We start from the raw sequence: 27210 nt of genomic DNA on the forward strand, positions 1-27210 counted from the left end.
TCTCCGCCGCTTCATGGGCGAAGATGCGGCCGGTCGCACTCCGGAGCAGTGCCGATCGAAAATAAGTGTTGAAATACAGACTGTACATTGATAACAAAAAGCGCACACACGTTGTTTCATCCGCCATATTCTCAGAAGGAAGTTACTCTGTAACCACGGAAACATTTTGCGCACGTGCATTTCAACTACCGTGAAAGAAAACTGCAAACATTTCTCGCTAGTGTGGACAGATGCACTAAACTGTACCGGTATAATTTGTATCGGTACAGTTATACCACTATCGTACCGGTATATATGTGAATACAGCTTAATGAAAGTTACTATTCTGGATAAGTTCTGGAGGGAAAATTTAGAAAATAAATGTGCAGATATTGGCAGAGGGGAAAGCTACCAGTTTGAAATGGACATGGAAAGCCAGTTTAGATTAGAAAAATGACATGGGAAAATAGTCATTGTAACACATGGAGATGGGCAGTGCTACTCAGTATCAGTGTGGGGAAATAAGGAATTTTTTTTAGCAGACTGGTACAGGACAGACAAGTCTGAAATGTCTGTCTGTCCAAATTTCAGCTTGTCCGAATGATGGGCCAAAGGCCCAGAACGATGAGGCCGGGGGTCTGGGGCCTGCTTTAGGGCCCCAGAAGCTGAAGGACTTTAGATGCCTGGAGTTGGCTTATCGGCTATTTCCAGGCACATTTTTGTGATCGTCAAAGGCCAAATTACACTACAAATTGAATATAATTTACAAGAAAATGTCAGAAGATTCAAGAACAACATGCTGAAAGCTCTACCCAAGAAAACAGTAGCGCACACAGGTCAGTTCCATGTCTAGAAAAAGTATGGGGGGGAAGGATATTCCTGTTGGTTACAACTTACTGGTACTCATACAGTGGTGCTTGAAAGTTTGTGAACCCTTTAGAATTTTCTATATTTCTGCATAAATATGACCTAAAACAACATCAGATTTTCACAGAAGTCCTAAAAGGAGATAAAGAGAATCCAGTTAAACAAATGAGACAAAAATATTATACTTGGTCATTTATTTATTGAGGAAAATGATCCAATATTACATATCTGTGAGTGGCAAAAGTATGTGAACCTTTGCTTTCAGTATCTGGCGTGACCCCCTTGTGCAGCAATAACTGCAACTAAACGTTTCCGGTAACTGTTGATCAGTCCTGCACACCGGCTTGGAGGAATTTTAGCCCATTCCTCCATACAGAACAGCTTCCACTCTGGGACGTTGGTGGGTTTCCTCACATGAACTGCTCGCTTCAGGTCCTTCCACAACATTTCGATTGGATTAAGGTCAGGACTTTGACTTGGCCATTCCAAAACATTAACTTTATTCTTCTTTAACCATTCTTTGGTAGAACGACTTGTGTGCTTAGGGTCATTGTCTTGCTGCATGACCCACCTTCTCTTGAGATTCAGTTCATGGACAGATGTCCTGACATTTTCCTTTAGAATTCGCTGGTATAATTCAGAATTAATTGTTCCATCAATGATGGCAAACCGTCCTGGCCCAGATACAGCAAAACAGGCCCAAACCATGATACCACCACCACCATGTTTCACAGATGGGATAAGGTTCTTATGCTGGAATGCAGTGTTTTCCTTTTTGTAAACATAATACTTTTCATTTAAACCAAAAAGTTCTATTGTGGGGGCGGCACGGTGGTGTAGTGGTTAGCGCTGTCGCCTCACAGCAAGAAGGTCCTGGGTTCGAGCCCCGTGGCCGGCAAGGGCCTTTCTGTGCGGAGTTTGCATGTTGTCCACGTGGGTTTCCTCCGAGTGACGAAATGAGATGTTATACTGGGCGAATATATTATGTCGTGACGCAGCCTGTGAAACGGGGACCACCGTGGGCCCGACTTTAAAAATTCATAACTCTCCCACCGATGGTCCTAGCCCCACCAAAATTTACAGGCACCTCCCTCTCCCCGAGCCCTTCCAAACCAGCACAATCATGGCCTGCTACGACCCCACCTCGGCCCGTTATTCGCCCCAAAGCCCCCATGCAAGCGCTACTCATCAAAAACTTTAATCTGAGCCCTGGCTCGAGCCAGCCCTTTTATATTAAAAATAAATAATTCATAACTGCCACCGATGGTTCTGGCCCCACCAAAGTTTACAGGCACATTCCTCTCCCAGAGACCTTTCAAACCAGCCTAGGCTCAGTCCAATCCGACATCAGAAGCGAACGTGGATCGCAGAAAGCTTTAGCCCTAGCTCCAGTCACTCATGCGCACGGGGATTTAAATATTCATAACTCCACCACCGAAGATCCTAGCCCCACCAAAATTTACAGGCACCCCCATCTCCCCGAGTAGCACACTAAATAAGACAACAACAATAATAATCTCCGTATTCACTGTTTTTATTGCACAATGCAATTGAACTAGTGTTTTAGGGTTGACAGCAGGGCTTAATTTGAGCCGGAACATGACGGAACAAGATCCGGAACCTCCGTCGTCAGATTCGGCAGCTATTTTCATTTCATTCGGTGTTCCGGCAGCTATTTAAATGGATCAGATCACCTCCGTGACCATCACAAAGGGGAAAAAAAATCAAACAATAAATTAAATAAGTAAATAAAAATTTGTTTAGTGTTCGGTTTTGATTTTGATATCTGTTGTTGATTTCTCTCCTATGACATCCACAAAATCTATGTGAAAGGGGAAGGGGGGGACATGGGGTGTATACTTCTGCTTAATAGAACACCGGGTTTTTTGTAGCCGTTAGCTTGCGCTGTGGAAAAAATTGCAAAAAACCAAGAAAGCTTACTAAAATTTTTAAAATGAATTCTCCAACTTGTTTTGCAAACCCTTTATTTCTTAACTATTACTTGAATTGATTGCACTTATGTTTGCTGGCACTGCTTTTAAACTTGAAATATGCTTGAAATCCGAGGCTATGCTTTTAAATCCCCTACTTAAATCCTTAAAATGAGTCATTTAACTCATGTCTTGTGTGATCTGATCTCCAATGGTGAAATAAACTGGTTGTGATGAGTACAGTCTGTTATTTTAGAAGATAAATTTAATATATAATTTAATATATAGCCTAATAAAAAATATTTTATAACATATCACGACATATTACTGTCTAACTGTTCGTCACTAAAGCGTTTTCTAAGATCATAATGTCTGATATTATTTTTTTTTTGCCAAGCGGGGCCACTGCAGGGTTGGTCGACACGTGGTAGGTCTATTGTTCAAATGCGTTCTACGGTCTGTGGGGCTGCGTTGTGGGTGCAAGTGCCAGGACCGTTTTATTTATTTACTTTCTTTATAATCTGTCAGATACACAAGCAAGATTAAGTCTTTACTCTGCTGTGTTTTATTATGGCCATCAATATATTGTAACCTGTGTTTGATTTGTTAATTGTTGATCCAGTTGTTGCCTTAACGCAGGGGTCTGCAATTGCTCGGGAGCCAGATGTGGCTCTTTTGGTGACTGCATCTGGCTCGCAGATTAATCAGCTCACATTGAGATCAAGAAGTACACCTCCATTTAATGAAAGTCAGTTAGCTGTCCGCAAAGCAAAGCCTTTTGACAACATGGCGAAAAGGGAAAAAAAGGTGACTGGTAGGCTACCGTACATTTCAACAGGAATGGACAGAGGAATTCGCCTTTGTGGGGTGAGAGGGTTCTGCTTTGTGTCCAATAGGCCTATACAATAACAAGATTGCATCGATGAAACAATGAAATAAAGCGGCACTTCGAAACGCGCCAAGCTACATTTGCGTCAAAATATTCAGTGGGGGACAGGAGGAAGACGGCATGTCAAGAGCCTCTTCATTATGAAAAAGAATATATTACACTCAAATTGTTGGTCATACGTAAAAATGCATTTTAGTTGTATTCAGCGTCACTTTTTATATATGGCTCTCACGAAAATGTATTTGAAAATATGTGGCTTTCATGGTTCTCTCAGCCAATAGGTTCCCGACCCCTGCCTTAATGTATGTGTGGAGAGCGAGAGTGAACTTGAGTGCCTGTTTGGAGAACGTTCTGAGCGTTGTCCATTGTTGTCCAGGATTTGATAACTGGTGCTGTTGCAATACATGTCATGCAATAGGCGTGTGTGCGTAAAGTTATAGTAAACCGCCCCCCGCCTTTTTTTTTTTTGAGTCGCCGGATCCACCCACCTCCTGCGTTCCGGGACCTCCCACTTCACAAATTAAACACTGGTTGACAGTATCGTATCTGATTGATCCAGTCGGTTGACTAAGACTTCAGTTTACATGAAACTTTGCAGTACAGTATTATGCTAAGTGCCAAACTGCCAATCAATGGTTATGTGCATTTTTTAAACTCAATAATATGTCCTCCGTCGGCGGCACGGTGGTGTAGTGGTTAGCGCTGTCGCCTCACAGCAAGAAGGTCCTGGGTTCGAGCCCCGTGGCCGGCGAGGGCCTTTCTGTGTGGAGTTTGCATGTTCTCCCCGTGTCCGCGTGGGTTTCCTCCGGGTGCTCCGGTTTCCCCCACAGTCCAAAGACATGCAGGTTAGGTTAACTGGTGACTCTAAATTGACCGTAGGTGAGAATGTGAGTGTGAATGGTTGTCTGTGTCTATGTGTCAGCCCTGTGATGACCTGGCGACTTGTCCAGGGTGTACCCCGCCTTTCACCCGTAGTCAGCTGGGATAGGCTCCAGCTTGCCTGCGACCCTGGAGAACAGGATAAAGCGGCTAGAGATAATGAGATGAGATGTCCTCCGTCATATGCTTTGGAGGATGTAGATTTATATTTTAATCAAGTTATTTTTTTCTTCAATTTTCTAAGTTCTAGTCCAACAGATTTTAGTCTGATTACCAAATGATATGGCCATGTCTAGTTTTGAGTCATTTTAAGTCAGTCATTCTGTTACAAAGTTACTTGGAATCTCGGACTTAAAATTTTAACTCATGTAAGAATAATTGTATTGTTAATTACTAAATTTCTTACAGACTTATTATAAACATAGCATAAAGTCATTGTTGACAATGTTTCATGAGTTATTATAGTACCTATATACATACAGTGGTGCTTGAAAGTTTGTGAACCCTTTAGAATTTTCTATATTTCTGCATAAATATGACCTAAAACATCATCAGATTTTCACACAAGTCCTAAAAGTAGATAAAGAGAACCCAGTTAAACAAATGAGACAAAAATATTATACTTGGTCATTGATTTATTGAGGAAAATGATCCAATATTACATATCTGTGAGTGGCAAAAGTATGTGAACCTCTAGGATTAGCAGTTAATTTGAAGGTGAAATTAGAGTCAGGTGTTTTCAATCAATGGGATGACAATCAGGTGTGAGTGGGCACGCTGTTTTATTTAAAGAACAGGGATCTATCAAAGTCTGATCTTCACAACACATGTTTGTGGAAGTGTATCATGGCACGAACAAAGGAGATTTCTGAGGACCTCAGAAAAAGCGTTGTTGATGCTCATCAGGCTGGAAAAGGTTACAAAACCATCTCTAAAGAGTTTGAACTCCACCAATCCACAGTCAGACAGATTGTGTACAAATGGAGGAAATTCAAGACCATTGTTACCCTCCCCAGGAGTGGTCGACCAACAAAGATCACTTCAAGAGCAAGGCGTGTAATAGTCGGCAAGGTCACAAAGGATTCCAGGGTAACTTCTAAGCAACTGAAGGCCTCTCTTACATTGGCTAATGTTAATGTTCATGAGTCCACCGTCAGGAGAACCCTGAACAAAAGACCTCAGAGTGATTATTGACCCCAGTCTTTCATTCAAAACTCACATTGATAACGTTACCCGGATAACTTTCTTTCGTTGCAGAAATATTGCTAAGATAAGAAATTTAATGCCACAACATGACGCGGAAAAACTAGTTCATGCTTTTGTTACCTCCAGGTTGGATTATTGTAATGCCTTACTGTCTGGATGTTCCAATAAGTGCATAAATAAGCTCCAGTTAGTTCAAAATGCAGCAGCAAGAGTCCTTACTAGAACTAGAAAATATGAACACATCACCCCTGTCTTATCCACACTGCATTGGCTCCCAATCAAATTTCATATTGATTATAAAGTACTACGATCGACCTTTAAAGCACTGAATGGTCTCGTGCCACAGTACCTGAGTGAACTTCTGGTCCTCTATGACCCGCCACGCATACTTGGATCAAATGGTGCAGGCTATCTGCTGGTACCTCGTATAGTGAAGGCTACATCAGGGGGCAGAGCCTTTTCTTACAAAGCCCCACAGTTATGGAACAGCCTTCCAAGTAGTGTTCAGGAATCAGACACAGTCTCAGTGTTTAAGTCTAGGCTGAAAACGTATCTGTTTAGTCAAGCCTTTTGTTAATGGTGTTTATGAGGTAAAGGTGTAGATCTGGAGGGTCCTCAGAGTGTTTTGGTAAACTGGGATGTATGGATGCTGTCAGTCCCCACTCGCTTGCTCACTCGAGTTTGTTGACGGTGTAGTGGCCCGGGGCTCCCTCATGCCTGTTACACCTTCTGGCTCTCCCCTTTTAGTTATGCTGTCATAGTTAGTTGCCAGAGTCCCTGCTTGTACTCAGTGCAATATGTATACTGTTCCTACTTATTCAGGTGACATTGGGCATACCCAACAACCTGTGTTTTCTCTCTCTTCTCCCCCCAAATCTGTCCTTCTGAGTTACATGTCGGTCCTGGGATCGAGATGCTGGCCTCTTCTGCTCCTCGGACCTGCCTGGTCCATCCTGGTGCCCTGTGTCTGGTTGGAGTCTCATCACATTGCTCCTGTGGAGGGCAGCCCCATGTGGACAGTTGGGGGTCTCGCCTGGAGAACGCTCTGGACTCTTGCAGTGGTGTTTTTGTGGCTGGGGCCTGCATTTGACTTGCTGACTTTGGGACTGCAGTTGTCATGAACGGTTTTGCACTTGGCTTTCCATTGGTGGGGGGTTTATAGCATCAACGAAGCTGACTTTGTTAGGACTGTTAATGTTATAGTCATGTTGTCTGTTGTTGCCCAGAAGGGGATGGGTTCCCTTTTGAGTCTGGTTCCTCTCGAGGTTTCTTCCTCGTGTTGTCTGAGGGAGTTTTTCCTTGCCACCGTCGCCACAGGCATGCTCGTTGGGGATAAAATTAGCTCATATTTTAAGTCGTTCAAATTCTGTAAAGCTGCTTTGTGACGATGTTTATTGTTAAAAGCGCTATACAAATAAACTTGACTTGAACAACAATGGTGTGCATGGCAGGGTTGCAAGGCGAAAGCCACTGCTCTCCAAAAAGAACATTGCTGCTCGTCTGCAGTTTGCTAAAGATCACATGGACAAGCCAGAAGGCTATTGGAAAAATGTTTTGTGGACGGATGAGACCAAAATAGAACTCATTATCTCTAGCCGCTTTATCCTGTTCTACAGGGTCGCAGGCAAGCTGGAGCCTATCCCAACTGACTATGGGCGAAAGGCGGGGTACACCCTGGACAAGTCGCCAGGTCATGACAGGGCTGACACAGACACAGACAACCATTCACACTTACATTCACACCTATGGTCAATTTAGAGTCACCAGTTAACCTAACCTGCATGTCTTTGGACTGTGGGGGAAACCGGAGCACCCGGAGGAAACCCACGCGGACACGGGGAGAACATGCAAACTCCGCACAGAAAGGCCTTCGCTGGCCACGGGGCTTGAACCCAGACCTTCTTGCTGTGAGGCGACAGCGCTAACCACTACACCACCGTGCCGCCCCCAGTATAACATTTGGAAGAAAATTAAAAGTAGATTAGACCCATATCTTTACAAGTTTTTTTTTTTTCATGGGCCATCCGGTTTGATGCTTTTGAAGTACAGATGGACACGTTCGAAGAATTTATTTATTTTTTTAATAGGCCATCTGGGTCGATGCTTTTGAAATACAGACAGATAAATGCGAAAATTACTGGTCAATGCCCGCTGGACTGGCCTTGTTTCCCACACTGCACTATACTGCAGTCAGCCAGCAGGGGTGCTAGAGCTGTGGTGGCTTCACTTTTTAGAGACATTAAGCTGTCTGTTTTTTAGTCATTGGTGCAGACCATCATAAAAATGTTCACACTTCTCTTGGAAGAGAATCAGGGTCTCCATATTTTTGCAGGATCATGAAACAGTTGTTTGTGCATCCAAGCATGGAGTGTTTACATCTGCCAAAACTAGCACTTTTAACAATAGACATTGTCGCACAGCAACTTTACAGAAAAATATAGACTTTAAACATGAATTAATAAATTTATCCCTAATGCGGGCGGCACGGTGGTGTAGTGGTTAGCGCTGTCGCCTCACAGCAAGAAGGTCCTGGGTTCGAGCCCCGGGGCCGGCGAGGGCCTTTCTGTGTGGAGTTTGCATGTTCTCCCCGTGTCCGTGTGGGTTTCCTCCGGGTGCTCCGGTTTCCCCCACAGTCCAAAGACATGCAGGTTAGGTTAACTGGTGACTCTAAATTGACCGTAGGTGTGAATGTGAGTGTGAATGGTTGTCTGTGTCAGCCCTGTGATGACCTGGCGACTTGTCCAGGGTGTACCCCGCCTTTCGCCCGTAGTCAGCTGGGATAGGCTCCAGCTTGCCTGCGACCCTGTAGAAGGATAAAGCGGCTAGAGATAATGAGATGAGATGAGATCCCTAATGCGCAAGCCTGAAGCAGTGACGGCAAGGAAAAACTCAGAGATGTCATGAAGAAACTTTTTTTTTTTTTTTACTGGAGACCGGCATTATACAAGTATCAAATACAAAGTACAAAGCTGTGTTCCACAGCCGTCCCCCCCCATGCAGTGTTAGAAAGAGAAATAGAAAGAAAACACCCCCCCCACCCACCTCAAACTCTCCCAAAGAGAAAAAAAAAACAGAAAAGCAAAACACATAATAAAGAACTAAATAAAATAAACAGAACAGACACAAAAATAAACAGCATAAAATAGGGAGGGAGATTAAATTAAATTAAATGGATGCTCAAGGTGTTCACCACAAAGAATAGATGCATCAGGTCAGTCAGGGTCCAGAGAAGAAAGGGTATTTACATACGCAATAAAAGGTTGCCATCTTTTATAAAAATTGGCTATTGAACCTCTTAAGGAATATTTCACTTTTTCTAATGACAGAAAAGACATTAAATCACTTAACCAGGACGCAGTAGAGCAGGGGTCACCAAACTACGGCCCGCGGGCCAGATCCGGCCCTATGAGGCAATCCCCAAAAGTGGTCATGGCCTATATTTTTTTTTAAATTGCTTTTTGGCAAATAATAACGTCTGCATCTTGTATTTTGTTGATTTTATCAATTAAAATTGATATTTAGTTATAAAATGAACTATTCATATTTTCCGAATTTTCGTCATATGCTCGCGATCAAGCAGTGACAGGCAGCGCATGCGCAGAGAACTGTCAGTGTTCAGGACAGCAAAATGGCTAGCGGTAAGCGAAAAGCTGACAGAGAGTGCAGAGTTTTTAAACAACAGTGGACCACCGATTATTTTTTCGTTCAGTGTAAGGACCGTGCAGTTTATCTTGTATGTAAAGAAAGTGTGCCGGTTTTCAAAGAATATAATCTGCGTAGTCACTATGAAACCCGCCACAAAGAGTATGCTAGTTTGCGAGGGCAAACAAGAGAAGACAGGATTCGGAGGATGAAATGCGGACTGGCTGCACAACAGAATGTATTCCTTCACTAAACCCAGATCAACCAGGCTGCTGTCCGAGCTAGCTATAAGGTAGCTCACCTACTAGCTACCCATGGAAAGCCGTTTACTGATGGGGACTTTGTTAAAGTATGCATGCTTGCCGTGGCTGAGGAGGTGTGTCCCGACAAGAAGGATGTGCTCAATGCGGTGAATCTCTCCGCACCTACTATGACCAGGCGAACCGAAGATTTGGGGGACAACGTGTATGACCAGCTGAATGAGAGAGCGTCAGAATTCGAGTTTTTTGCTTTGGCCATGGATGAGAGCAATGACGTGCAGGACACAGCACAACTGCTGTGATCTGTTGATCTATTGCTCATATTATTATAATTTCACTGTTTTTTAAAATGTATTTATTTTATAGGCCTATTTATTTGACCTTTATTAAGTGCTGCATACAATTATTATTAATATTATTAATAATATCAACAGGCCTACCTACAATTTATAATTTTCCACTCACCTTTGCCAGTGTCAATCACCTCAACTAGGCAGATGTTTCTTACCTTGACGGCTTTGATATTATTTTTATTAGAAAATAAATAAATGGAATATCAGTGGTATTTCAAATTAAAACAAAGTGTGAAGACTCGATTACTACTTTTGCAAACCACTAGTAAAGATAAACAAATATGTGCCAGGAATCAAGTGTTGATATAGTAGTATGGATATAGTAGTGGGGATGGCCGTGCCAGGCTAGTAATCTCTACTACACAATGAGGCCTGCTGGTGGTCATATTTGTCTGGGTCATACAATTCTATGTGATATAGCTGACCCGACCCCGGCCCCCATCACAGTCAGGAACGACAATGTGGCCCCCAGAGAAAAAAGTTTGGTGACCCCTGCAGTAGAGGGTGGATTTGGACTTATCCACTGTAGCAGGATACGTCTGCGGGCTATGAGCGAGGCAAAAGCCACATCAGAATTTTTCTTAGAGAGACTAGCTGGTATGAAGGGTACCACAAAGATGGATATCAATAGACAGGGTTTTAGTGTGATATTGAGGGCTTCGTTTAACGTTAAAAAAAAAAAAAGACCAAAAATTGGCCAATTTTGAACAAGAAAAAACATATGAGCATGATCTGCTGGAGACAAGCCACATCTGTTGCAGGTATCACCTGTACCTGGAAATATCCTGCTAAGTCTGGCTTTTGTGAAGTGAATCCTATGGAGGACCTTAAACTGAATTAAAGTAAGACGGGCACAGGAGGATGTAGAGTTGACCCTGATTAATGCCTCTTTCCACCACCCGTTTGTCACATCAGACCCAAGCTCCCTTTCCCAACTACACCGGACCCCTGCAGGGGAGGCCACACTTGTAGATGATATGAGGTTAAATAACGCTGAGATCTTACCACTAGCCCTAGGAAGAGAAAGCACCTCCGTGACCAGAGATCCCGTTGGAGGCTAAGGGAAGGATGTGAAATGTGTGCGAACATAATTACATACTTGGAAATACCGGAACATATGAGATTGGGGTAAATTATACTTTACACGGAGATCATTAAAGGTGGTAAATGAACCTTCTAAGTACAAATCTGAAAAACGGGCCAGGCCCCTCTTTCCACGGAGTGAAAGCTGTATCTACATTAGAGGGAGGAAACAAGTGATTATTGCAAATGGGGCTGAATGGGATGGGGGCAGGAAGTTTGAAATGTTGCCTGAATTGTTTCCAAATTTTCAAAGTAGAAAGCACAATTGGGTTTCTAACGTAAGTAGGATAACAAGAAGTCGGGGGGCACAAACCAAAGCCGCCAAAGATGAGGGGCGGGAAAAATGATCCTCCATTATACACCAATCCAAATTGGGAGAGTTGCACCAGGCATGAATTTTTTGAAGATTGGCTGCCCAATAATAATAAAATAAGTTAGGTAGTGCAAGACCCCCATCTAATTTGCTTCTCTGCAGTACTGCTTGACGTGCTCTCGGATTCTTACCAGCCCAAATGAACTTTGAAATTATTTTGTCTAACATTCGAATAAATGATTTAGATAGAAAAGTTGGAAGACACTGGAAAAGAAACAAAAATCTGGGCAGAATGTTCATTTTAATAGAACTTATTCTGCCCGTCAGAGAGGGAGGAAGAGAGTCCCAGCGCCTCAAATCCGACTTAAATTCTATAACCAACTTTGTCAAGTTATTTTTATAGAGTAAAGGAAGGGAGTGAGCAATGTTAATACCTAAATAACGGAAACTGGTATGGGTTAGTCGAAATGGTAGAGCACCTGATGGGATCTGCTTAGCTGCCTTAGGCCAAGTTTACATTAGACCGTATCTGTCTTGTTTTCTTCGCGGATGCACTGTCCGTTTACATTAAACCGCCTGGAAACGGGAATCCGCCAGGGTCCACGTATTCAGTCCAGATCGTGTCTGGTCCGGTGCTGTGTAAACATTGAGAATACGCGGATACGCTGTGCTGAGCTCTAGCTGGCGTCGTCATTGGACAACGTCACTGTGACATCCACCTTCCTGATTCGCTGGCGTTGGTCATGTGATGCGACTGCTGAAAAACGGCGCGGACTTCCGCCTTGTATCACCTTTCATTAAAGAGTATAAAAGTATGAAAATACTGCAAATACTGATGCAAATACTGCCCATTGTGTAGTTATGATTGTCTTTAGGCTTGCCATCCTTCCACTTGTAAGTGGTAAGTGACGCGCATGCCCGACATGCACTGAGATCACACACACAGCGGCTCAGTCCCGAATCACTGCTCGTGCACTCCACTCGCGCGCTCTGTGAGCTGCGCAGGGCCGGAGTGCGCACCCTCCAGAGGGCACTCGCTGTTCAGGGCGGAGTGATTTGGAGCGCAGGATGCCTGCGGAGCCGAGCGTATCCGTGTATTGGTGTTGCTGTGTGCACGCAAATCGTGTATTGGCGTTGCTGTGTGCACACTAATCGTTTTAAAAACGTTAATCTGATGATCCGCTGATACGGTCTAATGCAAACCCCACCTTATTTACAGGGAAACACTCGCTTTTACTGATAAGCTTATAACCTGAAAATGATCCAAAGGTAGTCAATGTTTGTACAATATTATCTACACAACTACTTGGGTCTGTAACATATAGCAAAAGGTCATCAGCATAGAGAGACACTCGATGTTCCAGTCCAGATCTGTAAATGCCAGTGAAGTGTGGAGAGGATTTGAGAGCAATTGAGAGAAGCTCTATTGCTAGCAAAGAGCAGGGAGGACATTGGGCAACCTTGACGGGTTTCTCTTGTTAGAGGAAAGTAGTCAGACCTCTGAGAGTTAGTTGTCACACAAGCAGTAGGGGCAGAATATAAAAGCTGTATCCAAGAAATTAATTTAGACCCAAAACCAAATTTCCCAAAAACAGAAAACAAATAATCCCACTCAACCCGATCAAAGGCTTTCTCTGCATCTAATATCACATCATTTCAGCAGCTTGGGAAGTGTCAGGAGAGAGCACAATATTTAAAAGTCTTCTAATGTTAGACGATAATTGTCATCCTCTAACAAACCCTGTTTGGTCTACAGAAATGATGTCTGGCAGACAAGGATCCTAACGGCATGCCAGAACTTTGGCTAGAAGCTTTACATCGGAGTTTAACAGACTTGTTTGTCTCCAGCTGCTGCATTCATCCAAGCTCTTGTCTTTCTTAGGAATAAGCGAAATTAAAGCCTGATTTAAAGTTGGAGGCAGGGAGCCTTGTTTCAATGAATCATTAAACATTTCTAATAATTAAGGGGCAAGTTGGTGGGAAATTTTTTTTTTTTGTAAAAATCAACCGGAAATCCATCTGGCCCTGGCGCTTTATCATCAATTTAAGACAAGCAGTTATTTCCCCAAACTGTATAGGTTTATCCAATTCCTTCTTGATTATTTAAATCTATAATAGGGATAGCTAGGCTATCCAAGAAATTATCCATCGTAGTCCTGTTTACAGGGGGTTCAGATTTATAGAGATTAGAGTAAAAGGAGGTGAAGATGGAATTTATTTCAGTTGGATCGGTAGTTAGGGAGTGGGAGGAATCATAAACTTGAGAGATGAAATTAGAAGCTGATTGACGTTTTAGTTGGAAAGCGAGGAGACTGCTGGCTTTATCACCATATTCATAGTGTCCCTTTGGTCAGTCTTAAAAGATGTTCTGCTTTGTCTGTAGAGATGAGGTCATAGTCAGATTGTAATTTAACCCTTTTGGCATACAGATCTGGACTGGGAGAGCTGGAATATTCTCTATCTATACTGAGAATCGCATCAGCTCTTGCTGTTTTTGTTTATTTTTCCTAACCAGATGTGTGTTGTAAGAAATATCTCCTCGTATTACAGCTTTTAAGGTTTCCCATAGCAGCAAAGGCGACGTTGACTCAGTCCTGTTAATCTCAAGGAAGACACTTATTCTTTTTGAGATAAAATCACAGAACCCATCATTAGCTAGTAGCCCTGTATTAAATCTCCATTGCCTCTTAGTATTAGGTGAGAGTGCCAAGTCTAAGATGTGAGGGGCGTGATCGGAAATAACGATAGAGTATTCTGTAGATTTCACAGCAGAGAGAAGAGCCCCGTCTATTAAAAAAAAAAATCAATATGAGAATAAGCTTGATGTACTTTTGAGAAATAAGAAAATTCCTTTGTGACCAGGTGGAGAAAACGCCAGGGATCTATGCAGCCTAAACTGACTCGTAAGGGCTAACCGTGTCCTCGACATGCCAGAAGGTGTGAGTATTTTAGGATGGGAGCGGTCAAGCTTAGGGTCTATCACTAGGTTCAGGTCCCCCCCACTAAAATGAGATGATGGGTATCCAAATTTGGAATTTTGGAAAACAGGGATGTCATAAAATTTGGGTTGTCCTAGTTAGGGGCATAAACACTCACCAGTACAACTGAAGTTCGACATAAAGTGCCACTTACTATAACATAGCGCCCTCGGGGGTCGGATATAATCTGTGCAGGGATGCGTTTGCTTGTTAATCAAAATAGCAGCACCCCTGGATTTGCTATTAAAAGCTGAATGAAATACTTGACCAATCCAAGATTTACGCATTCTCATCTCATCTTATTATCTCTAGTCGCTTTATCCTGTTCTACAGGTTCGCAGGCAAGCTGGAGCCTATCCCAGCTGACTACGGGCGAAAGGCGGGGTACACCCTGGACAAGTCGCCAGGTCATCACAGGGCTGACACATAGACACACACAACCATTCACATTCACACCTACGGTCAATTTAGAGTCACCAGTTAACCTAACCTGCATGTCTTTGGACTGTGGGGGAAACCGGAGCACCCGGAGGAAACCCACACGGACACGGGGAGAACATGCAAACTCCGCACAGAAAGGCCCTCGCCGGCCACAGGGCTCGAACCCGGACCTTCTTGCTGTGAGGCGACAGCGCTAACCGCTACACCACTGTGCCGCCCGGTTTACGCATTCTGCAATGATAATTTATACACAGATGGGTCTCCTGAAGGAAAGCATTGTCAGTGTTAAGACTCTTGAGGTGTGAAAAATACTCTGGATCGCTTCGCAGGGCCCCCTAGTCCACAGACATTCCAATTCACCAGCCTAATAGAAAACTCATTCCTTCCTCTCTGGGATATATTTGGATTAAACATTTAACCACTAGTAAAGAATATAAAAAAAAAAAAATAATAATTATATATATATATATATATATATATATATATATATATATAAATAAAACCTAAAAGTAGAAATTAAATGAGCATCCAGAAAAAATTAACATTAAATAAAAAAAACCTCCCAATGAATAGCAGTAATCAAAACCCTCCTCCAGAAAGTCATAAAAAACCTTGAGGGGAACCAGACTCAGAAGGGAAACCATTCTCATCTGGGTGATAAGAGAGCGTGACTTATAAATAACTTGCTTCTATAACAGTGTCCTATATTACAATATATTATAGGCATTTAGCAGATGCTCTTATCTAGAGCGATGTACAGCGTACTCAGAGGAGCCTGGAGAGCAGTCAGGGGTTAGGTGCCTTGCTCAAGGGCACTTCAGCCATTCCTGCTGGCCCAGGGAATCAACCAGCAACCTTTTGGGCCCAAAGCTGCTTCTCTAACCATTAGGCTTCCCTCATATGGTCAAAAAGCATGATTGTGTAACATGAAGTCTATTTTGTTAGAAATCAACTGTTCATTGATGGAGATTTGAGTGCAAAACTGTTCATGACAACTGCAATCCTAAAGTTATCATGGCAATTGTGGTCTTAAGCCACTGTAGCAAAACTGTTTGTATTAATTGTCCAGAGCTATCTTTTAAGTGCATCATTAGGCTGTCTATGTGGGGCCATCCTCCACAGGAGTGAAGCACTGAGAACCTCAGCCAGTAAAGCGTCAGGATGGATCAAGCAGGTCTGGAGAAGCGAGCAAGATATGCCCATTGTCACGTAATGGTTAAGAACAGTGTACAATGTGTGCTGAGTGCAAGCAGGGACTCTGGCAATACTATGATTGTTATAATACTTTATATGATAAGATTATATGATTATAATACTAACTATAGCATAACTAAAAAGGAGAGCGAGAAGGTAACACAGACGTGAGGGAGCTCTGGGATGTAAAGCAGCCAGCCACTCCACCATAAACAAATCTGAGTGAACACATGATAGTGGGGGACTGACAGCACAGTTTACCAAAAACAGTCTCTGCTGGAGAAGCCTCCATATCTGTTCCTTTATTTAATAAAAAGCTATTAACAAAAGACTTGACTAAACAAATATGTTGCAGCCTAGACTTGAACACTGAGACTGTCTCTAAGTCCTGAACACTACTTGGAAGGCTGTTCCATAAATGTGGGGCTTTGTAAGAGGGGGTTCTGTTCCCTGCTGTAGGCCTCACCATTTGAAGTACCAATAAATAGCCTGCACCTTTTGATCTAAGTAGGTATGGCTGGTCATAAAAGACCAGAGGTTCGCTCAGGTACTGTGGCCCAAGACCAGTCAGTGCCTTTGTAGGTCGATAGTATCCATCCATTTATCCATAACTGCTTATCCTGTGCAGGGTCGTGGGCAAGCTGGAGCCTATCCCAGCTGACTATGGGCGAGAGGCAGGGTACACCTTGGACAAGTCGCCAGGTCATCACAGGGCTGACACATGGATACAAACAACCACTCACATTCACACCTATGGTCAATTTGGAGCCACCAATTAGCTTAACCTGCATGTCTTTGGATTGTGGGGGAAACCCACATGGACATGGGGAGAACATGCAGACTCCACACAGAAAGGCCCCCATTGCCCACTGGGCTCAAACCCAGAACCTTCTTGCTGTGAGGTGACCGTGCTAACCACTACACCACTGTGTTGCCCAGGTCAATAGTAGTATTTTTATTATTGATGTGAAATTTAATTGGGAGCCAGTGCAGTAGGGGCAAGATGGAGGTGAGGTGGTCATATCTTCTGGTTCTAGTAAGGACTCTTGCTGCTGCATTCTGGACTAACTGGAGCTTGTTTATGCATCTACTGGAACAGCCACACAGTAAGGTATGATAGTAATCCAACCAAGAGGTAACAGGCATGAATTAGTTTTTCTGCATTGTGTAGTGACATTTTATATTTCTTATATTCTGAGATGAGAGGGCTAGCCTAGTAATATTATCTGCATGAGTTTCAAACAAAAGACTGGAGTCAATCACACCAAGGTCTTTTACTGCTGCACATGATGAAACCGAAAAGCCATCCAGTTACGATGTAATCAGAAAACTAACTTCTAGCTGAGGTGGTTTTAGTACAAGTACTTCTGTCTTGTCAGAAATTGAAATTATAAGCATTTGGTGTCTAATGTCCTTTACACATTCATCAGTTTTATTAAGCTGGTGTCTCTCCTCTGGCTTTGCTGGAACATACAACTGTGCATCAATATAACGATGGAAGCTAATACCATGCTTACATTTCCTTAACTTCAATATTTTCTAGTCCATCAAGGAGAACAGTATGATCAATGGTGTCGAAAGCTGCACTACCCAGCAGTAGCATGCATAAAGAAAAACGCAGTGGGCCTAAGACTGAATCTTGTGGAACACCAGACTTTTAACCTTGGTATGCATAAAGAAGTCACCATTTACATCAACAAACTGATAACGTTCAGTTAAATGAGACCTGAGCCAAGAGACATTTGTTTCCTTAACTCCAGTATTTTCTAGTCTATCAAGGAGAACAGTATGGTCAGTGATGTCAAAAGCTGAACTAAGGTCAGGCAACACAAGCGAGGAGAGACAACCTGGATCAGAGGCCAGTAGTGGGTAATTTGCTACTTTAACCTGTGCTGTCTCTGCTGTGATGTCTAAACTCTGACTGATGCACTTCATGAATCTTATTCCTAAGTATGTATGAGCATAACTGCTGAGCTACAGCTTTTTCTAGGATCTCTGAGATGTGGGGGGTGGTTTGATATTGGCCTGTAGTTGGACAACTGACAGGGTTTGAGGTCAGGGATTTATTTATTCATTTGTTTATTTTTAAATCGGTGGTCTGGTAACTGCTAGTTTAAAAATGATTTATGTACATAGCCAGTGCTAAGGGAAGAATTGATTATTTTTAGAAGCTTGATTGCTTGATCTGTTTTGAAGAATCGTGTAGGTAAGGGCTCTAATACACAAGTTGAAGATTTCGATTTGGAAATTAGTTCGGTCTCCTTCTGAAGGGAGTAAAACATTTCTCATTGCTGATCTGACATAGTTAAAACCTAATAAAGTTTGACTCTCCCCAAACATGCTGGATGTGAAGGAGCCCTAACTGTACACTTGTGTCATAAGTCAGGGGTTCCCAAACTTTTCCATGCCAAGGCCCCCCAAACAGCATTAGCTTCTGGCCGGGGGACCCCCTTTGCAAACCCACAGACAATGCTACAAAATATGTAAAGAAACATCAACTTTTAGAATGTTTTCTCTTACTTTTATTCAATAGTCAATAATTGTTACATTTGTTTAGCATAAGAATATTGTTAACTAACATGTTTTCAACACAAATATTTTCGCACTGAATAAACTGTATAACCTCCTGTAGTACCTGATTCAACTCGTTATCCATCCTTTTTGCGACCAGTGCCTCGTGATGGAGCATGCAGTGTGTGGCCACTACATGCGGGGCCTTCTGCTTAATGAGAGCGGTCACTCCACTGATCTTCCTGGTCATTGCCGCGGCTCCGTCCAAACACACCCCCACACAACGGGTCCAGTCCAATCCGTTAGACTCGATGTAATCATCCAAAACTTGAAAAATGTTTTTCCCAGTAGTTCTTCTTTCAAGTGCTTTACAAAATAGTATTTCCTCCACAAATCTTTCCTGTGAAATAAATCTGATGTACACAAGCAGTTGGGCCTCATTGGATAAATCTGTGCTCTCATCCAGCTGAAGTGCGAAGTATTTGCTGGCTCTCACCTGCTCCAACAGCTGAGCAGATATGTCTTGAGCCATGTCACCAATCCATCGGCTTATGGTGTTAGGTGTTATCAGAGAGTGGAACAGCATCGTTTTTTTTTGTTTGTTTGTTTGGTTTTTTTTTTTGGGCAGCATCCTCACCAAGCAATTCTCGGACAATGTCTTTGGTGGCTGGTAAAATCAAATCTTCTCCAGTTGAGTGAGGTTTTTTAGCACGAGCAATGTGGTACGAGGCTAAAAATGATGCCTTCAGGGCCCGCTCGGGGACAGCAGATTGCCTGACCAAATGCTGTTCTTTGCATCTGAAGAAATCTACTATGTTTTCGGCATCTGTCGGATGTTTTTGTACCAAGTGACGCTGAAGTTTCGAAGGTTTTAAGCACTCATTCGACAGGGTCTCCAGACAGAGGACGCATTTCGGGCAATCATGGCCATTTTTCTGTATGGCTGTAAAGCCATACTTAATGTATGCTGCCTCATATTTTCGGATTTTAGTTGGCCAGGACTTCTTAGTTTTTTTTCGCAGCAGTGTCCTCCACAGCAGGGCTGTTGGTTTGTTCCTTTGGTCTCTTCTTCAAAAACCTGTCCATTTTGCGCTAGCAATACGCTAGCTTGAGGAGCAAAGCAGCTTGATGAATGGCGCAAACCGCAACATCACAGGCAATCGGAGAGATGAGCATGGCAAACAATGTTTCGATATGATGTATTATTAATAATTATATTTTATAATAATGATTAAAAAACTAATTACAATATATTTAATAATAATTATTTAAAAAAAGTTTTTTTTTTTTTGCAATTTTTTTTTATCGTCCCTCCAACTTTCTGAGGCCCCATGGCGGCCCCCACTTTGAAAACCACTGTCATAAGTCGTGTCTTTTGAACTGGTCAGTAAGCACAAAATATGTAAAAATCCTAGCATTTCTGATGCACTCATACCCATACCACATATACTACCATCCCACGTTGGTGTCACTACAGTCCTGAGAATGATTTGCCACACAAATAATATCTAGCTATCAGCGGTGGACCTATGGTGGTCCTGTTCCATTGTGTAATGGGAGACTGACACATTGTTCATTGTATCAAATGGGCTGCAATCAGTAACAGTATACCTAGATCTATATTTGTGTACCCAAAGTGCATCTGTATCAACCTTATAAAATGGTCAATGAGGTGCCTAATAAACTGGCATTGTAGTTTGTTGTTCCTAAGGGAAGCCTACAGTTGATAAGGAATTATAATTGATGTACTGTTTTATACCGTTCACACTTGCACTGAAAACCATTTATTTATCATTATGCTGTAATGGTGTTGTGTGGGAATAGGAGCAAAATGGAACCATAGTATTAACATGTTACTGGCTTTTTTTTCTTCCCCTCCCTCCCTAGTCTACATCTGTGGCTACTTCCACCAGAACATGTAATTTGACTGCAGGTAAGTCCTTCAGTGTTCTCTTTGGTGTCTTTGTTGCATCTCTGATTAATGCCCAGTCTCTGAGTTTTGGAAGGCAGCCTTCTCTTGTCAGGTTTGTAGTGGTACCATGTTCTTTCCATTTTGCTATAATGGATTTAATGGTGCTCCATGGGATATTCAAAGTTTGGGATATTTTTTTATAACCCAACCCTGATCTATACTTCTCCACAACTTTGTCTCTGACCTGTTTGGAGTGCTGCTTGGTTCTCATGTTGCTTGCTTAGTAGTGTTGCAGAGTCTGGGTCCTTCCAGAACAGGGGGATTTATACAGACATCATGTGACACTTTGATTACACACAAGTGGATCTTAATCAACTGATTATGTGACTTATGAAGTGAATTGGTTGGACCAGCTCTTATTTAGGGGTTTCATACGAAAGGGGGTGAATACCTATGCACACTCCAGATTTCTGTTTTCATTATCTCTAGCCGCTTTATCCTGTTCTACAGGGTCGCAGGCAAGCTGGAGCCTATCCCAGCTGACTACGGGCGAAAGGCGGGGTACACCCTGGACAAGTCGCCAGGTCATCACAGGGCTGACACATAGACACAGACAACCATTCACACTCACATTCACACCTACGGTCAATTTAGAGTCACCAGTTAACCTAACCTGTATGTCTTTGGACTGTGGGGGAAACCGGAGCACCCGGAGGAAACCCACGCGGACATGGGGAGAACATGCAAACTCCGCACAGAAAGGCCCTCGCCGGCCACGGGGCTCGAACCCGGACCTTCTTGCTGTGAGGCGACACCGCTAACCACTACACCACCGTGCCGCCCGATTTCTGTTTTTTCATCTTAATTATTGTTTGTGTCACAATAAAACAACAATTTTCACCTTTAAAGGTGTAGGCATGTTGTGTAAATCAAATGGTGCTCACCCTCCAAAATCCATTTTAATTCCAGTTTGTGATGGGACAAACACCAAGGGGGATGAATACTTTTGCAAGACACTGTAAGGGTGGGTGGGTGGGTGGTTCTATATAGTGTTATGAAGCATTGTATTAAACTGGTAAACTAAAGTTTCAGATTTGCTTACTTTATTTTACAAAAGTAATCTACCTTGCATAGTTGCCAGTATGACCAATTTTGCATGATGGATTCTTTGCCGGTAGTGATGTGCACAAAATTATCCACGATAATCACTGGCACCCTGCCCTCTTGGAAAGCTGGCTAGAACACTGGTTACAATATGTTCATTGTAATAGAGTACTAGTTGTGATGTTAAACCTGGTTAATGCAGAGTGGGGCTCTGGTTCATCCTGCTGTGCCAAATGAATAATGAGAAGTTAATCTGTAGGATAGGTGAAATTACATGTCGCATTAGGTGATGTGTTTTTCACATTGACAAAGTTTTGTTAGTCGCATTGTTTCATCATAATAATAATCTTTATTGAGGAAGCCAACTTCACTGGGGGGTGATTTACAGAGGGGTCCTCCAAAATAAACATATAAATAATATAAATATATGAATAATAATACATTAAAAATAGAATTATAATTAAAATAACTAGATTCTATATTAAATTATATATTCCTTATCCAAAAGTAAAGTAAGATCACTGCCATCATACTACACCATCACGATCACCAGAATCCCTTCCAGCTCATTATAAAAGATAAACTAAAAAGCTCCCCGTCAACATGAATAATACAATAGCAATAACCTTAACTATACTCATTTATACATTAAGTTTAACTGTACAGCTTATTTCAGTTCAGTTCAGTTGGTCGGGTTCAATGCCCGAACTGATAATCACATCAGTTTTTCTTTGGCTAATCAGACACAAGGTACGCCACCACTCTTGCCGGAGCGGTTGGGGGTTAAGTGCCTTGCTCAAGGGCACTTAAGCCAATCCTGCTAGTCCAGGGAATCAAACTAGCAACCTTTTGGTCCCAAAGCTGTTTCTCTAACCATTAGGCCATGGTTTAAGGGGAAGCCATGGCCTAATGGTTAGAGAAACAGCTTTGGGACCAAAAGGTTGCTGGTTAAATTTAAACCAGCAACCTTTTGGTCCCAAAACTGTTTCTCTTATTTATTTATTTTTTTTAAAGCTTATTTAAAAATTTTTAATCTGCTGATCTTGCACTTGTCTCACACGGTTTTATATTGGCACTTTGTCCTTTCTTTTTTTTTGTTTAATAGTTCTGAAGAAACCTTTTTGTTCCACTGTATCCAAGTTATATGTTGGAATAATTAAAAAAAAAATCTGACAATAAACAGACACAATGAACCATTTGCTGTGACCTAGTTAAAGCTTGGCTTGCAATATTAATGACCAAATTATTTATTTGATGGAAATTCATTAAAATACCCACACAAACACCTGAGACTGGTGAGAATAATCGTTGCGCGCATATTCATTTTGAAAGAAGGCTGATTTGAATATTATGTTCTGCAAGCTCAGCATTGGAAAGGTTTTCTTTTTTTGGGGGGGGGCTTTTTTCCCCTTTATTATTGGATAGGACAGTGTAGAGACAGGAAATGAGCAGGAGAGAGAGATGAGGGAGGATCGGGAAATGACCTCAGGCCGGAATCGAACCCAGGTCCCCAGATTTATGGTATGGCGCCTTATCCACCTGAGCCATGACGCCCCCATTGCAAAGGTTTTCTAAAGGATGATGTGCAACCATTGAATATTTCGATGGTCAAAAATGGTGTTCGATTTTACCACATCTCTGCAAAATGATGTCATGATGTGTAACCCAATATATTACAGCAATGAGGTACAGTGATTATAGTGATGAGAAATCCTATAGGAATATTTGTACTGTTATTTCGTATTTGCAGATAAAAAGGCTGGAAACACTTGTATAACATTGCCTAAACCCTCTGGGTTGCAACCCTCTGGTCGAGGAAGATTTGGTCTTAAGCCACCTGGGGGTGCTGTTTCCTCAGAAGAAACTGGTCAGTCTCAGACCAACAGCAAACCAGCTGGTTTATCAGGTGCTTTACTGGTCTTTTTTCTTCTAAATTTGATGTTCTTTCTATTAGCTGAAACAAATCTGTTGTATGTACCACATTCTTTTGGTTTATTTACTGTGTTCGACATAATTTTAAGGTACAAGGACAAGGAATTCACTGCTTCCCGGGTTTTTCTCAAAGCATGCAAGCAGTGGTGCCTTGCCATTGGCAAAAAGGAAGAAAATTGGTATTATTTACTTGTTACTCACTTAATTTATTAGTGCAATACATTGGGCCTCCTTTATCAAGCTGGATATGAATGGATTTACTTGTAAATCATATTGGCGTTTACAGAAGAAAGTAATATTTATGTGAATTCAGAAAACGTTTGTATCCTACTCATGCACCTTTTGTGTATAAATACAACCCTAAATCAGGAAGAAAGTTGGAACTATATTTAAAACACAAATAAAAAAAGAAAACCGGGATTTCTAATTTTAGTGACTTGTATGTCATTGCAGACAGTATGAACCCAAGATATTTCATGTTTTGTCTTGGTCAGTGTAGTTTCGTTTGTTAATATCCTGCAGTACATTCCGGAAAAATGCTGGGACAGGTTAGTGGGAGTAATGAAGTAAAACAATTAAATAATGTGATCTCCAGTTTGTCAACAAATGCATGAGAAAATAATTGGAATGTTTAAAAACCATGTTCTTCAAAGAAAAATAGGAAGGGATTTGGATATTTCACCCTCTACGGTATATAAGATCAGTAAATGATTCAAGGAATCTGGAGGAATTTCAGTGGGAAAGGGTGCAAGCCAAAGTTGAACACCTGTGATCGCTGATCCCTCAGATGGTACTGCATCATTCATATATAGCTGATATAACAACATGGGGTCGGGATTACTTTGGCAAAGCTTTGTCAAGCACTATAATACAGAGTTACATCCGCAAATTTCAGTTATAACTTTACTGTGCAAAAAGGAAGCCTTATGTTAACTGTGTCCAGAAGTGCCATTAACTTCTCTGGGCTTGGAGGCATCTGGGATGGACCATCACACAGTGGAAATGTGTATTGTGGTCAGGTGAATCAGTATTCCGCAGGTTTTTTTTTTTGGGAGGGGGGGCAAGAAATGGACGTCGTGTGCTCCAGATCAAAGACGACAAGGACCATCCAGACTGTTACCAGCAACAAGTTCAAAAACCAGGGTCTGTCATGGTATAGGGTTGTGTCCGTGCCCTTGGCAAAGAGAACTTGCACTTCGGTGATGGCAGCATTAATGCAGAAAAGTATGTTGAGATTTTGGAGCAACATGTGCTGCCTTCAAGATGACCCCTTTTCCAGGGATATTTAAACAAGACAGTACAAAACCACATTCTGCACACATTACAAAGGCATGGCTGTGGAAGAAGAGGGTGCCTGACCCCTCTGTCCCAAATAGAGAAGGTTTGGCAAATGTTGAAACACAAAATGACAGTCGCTGTGCTGTTGCAGAAGAAAGGAAGAATAGGACAAAATAACACCTGAAAGGCCTCATCACTTGGTGTCTTTAGTCCCTAAACATCTTTAAAGTGTTGTTATAATAAAGTTATTGTCCCAACTTTTTTTTTTAAATGTGTTGCAAGAATCAAAATTGAAATGTTTATTTAAAAAAATTAAATAAAATAATGAAGTAAATCATCAAATAATGTGCTATTATATTGTTTTGAATGCAATACAGGTCAAATTATTTACAAATCATTGTTTTCAGTTTTAATTTCAATATACTGTCCCGACTTTTTCTGATTTGGGGTTGTATATGCAAAATAACACTAATGTAAGCCTTGACTTGATTGACTTCATGTCATATTTGCATGGATTACTGCACTTTTGTGTCGAGTCATGTTATTTTATTAGTTAAGTTTTTGCAGACTCTTATCCAGAGTGACTTACAGAAGTAATTTGTAATGTCTATCAAAAATAAATCCTCATTCTAGGTCAGGGAATAAGAGTACCATGTAGAAAATTTTATGAAAACCAGTTTTGTATTAGCATTAATTAAAAATGTAAAGAAAGTGAGACAATACAAACCCATAAAGGAAGACAAATGAGACCATTTTCAATTATAACAAATTAAAATGCGAACAAATGCTCAGCTGACAGATTTACCCTGTGCCTATTAGTTTTTTGTTTGTTTTAAAATATTTTTATCACCAAAAGTGAGTCAAAGTAAATTCCACTTCTTCTCGTACTCAATTGCAAATGAGTCGTGTCAGGAACGCAGTTTACAGCACAAGCACAAAGAAAATTGTTTCCAAAAAAATCCAGGGAAATTTTTCATTTCATTTTCAGACAACTTGAATAAACGAGGCCCCTTGTTTGAATTGACTCCGTTATGAGCATTTGATCAAGAGCTTTTCCTCACACAGATCTACAGAACCAGCCTAGCTGTGTTGGAGCTCCAACAGGCTCCGAGGCAGGGGAAAGTGTTCACAAGAATGTAACTGCTCCCACAGACATCACATCAGAGACATCCAACGCTGCTACGAGTATGAGATATAGTTTAATAGACCGTTCACTGTGTATTTGACTGCGATACTGTATTTGCGTTCCCTTCAATCACTGCCTAGCAACCTGCTATTCACCATTATCAGTCAGGCTTTCAGCCTTTATCAGATGTGCCAGCATGTGTGTGTGCATATTATTCAATTGCACACAATAACGCACGTTCTGTAGTACACTGGTATTTGTATGGTAGTTTCGTTGTTCATCTCATTATCTCTAGCTGCTTTATCCTGTTCTACAGGGTCGCAGGCAAGCTGGAGCCTATCCCAGCTGACTACGGGCGAAAGGCGGGGTACACCCTGGACAAGTCGCCAGGTCATCACAGGGCCGACACATAGACACAGACAACCATTCACACCTACGGTCAATTTAGAGTCACCAGTTAACCTAACCTGCATGTCTTTGGACTGTGGGGGAAACTGGAGGAAACCCACATGGACACGGGGAGAACATGCAAACTCTGCACAGAAAGGCCCTCGCCGGCCACGGGGCTCGACCCCAGACCTTCTTGCTGTGAGGCGACAGCGCTAACCACTACACCACCGTGCCATTGTTGTTATTATAATACCCCTGCCTTGGGGGGGTATACTGGTTTACCTCTGTCCGTCTGTCTGAAACACCCTTTTTCTGAGCAACCACAAATCATAGCCACTTGGTACCAAACTTCAGCTTGGGGTTCTATACCGTGTATACCGTTTTCAGGTCTGTTGCACATCAACTTCCTGTTTATGGACTGAATGTATTTACGAAACATATAGGATGGATTTTGATGCTATTTCAAGAAGCAAAATGTTATTTCAAAACGACAGTTTACCATGATGCTATTTGAAATACCTGGGGAGAACGCTGCTCTTTACTTACTACTTTCAGGGTTAATTATTTGTTGAAGTCAACATTCATAATAAGTGTCCTATTCCTTCAAATGCTTGCATTCTGATATAAGCAAGAGTGGGGGGGATACGCAAGTGAGCAGTAGCTCACAGTTGATCTTGTTTCAATCAGTTAATGTATCTGACTTACAATAATATACAGTATAATGAAGCAACATTTTGTGATTTTACCTTAAAGGAAAACTCTGGGATTTTTTTTTTAATCTGAACCTTAGTTTCCCCTCTCTTTGGGTCCAAATATTTGCTGGGAATAAAAATGATTGGAAGTGGTCCATTTAATGAGTTAGAATGCTATAACTGGCAACCACAAAACAGCCATACAATGTAATCCTACAGGACATCTTTGCCACTCTCATAATATTAGTGG

The 27210-nt window shown here is 41.9% G+C and overlaps 1 protein-coding gene across 1 annotated transcript in view; it reads left to right on the plus strand.

The window, feature by feature from the left end:
- si:ch211-126c2.4 (uncharacterized) overlaps positions 1-27210 on the plus strand; it is a 47662-nt gene that overhangs the window by 17045 nt on the left and 3407 nt on the right. Inside the window, exons 3-6 of the mRNA XM_060927840.1 lie at positions 20414-20459; positions 23293-23448; positions 23564-23653; positions 25818-25937. Coding sequence (XP_060783823.1) covers positions 20414-20459; positions 23293-23448; positions 23564-23653; positions 25818-25937 — 412 coding nt within the window. The remainder of the gene's footprint in view (positions 1-20413; positions 20460-23292; positions 23449-23563; positions 23654-25817; positions 25938-27210) is intronic.

Source organism: Neoarius graeffei, chromosome 8, assembly GCF_027579695.1.
Source record: "Neoarius graeffei isolate fNeoGra1 chromosome 8, fNeoGra1.pri, whole genome shotgun sequence".
Taxonomy (NCBI): domain Eukaryota; kingdom Metazoa; phylum Chordata; class Actinopteri; order Siluriformes; family Ariidae; genus Neoarius; species Neoarius graeffei.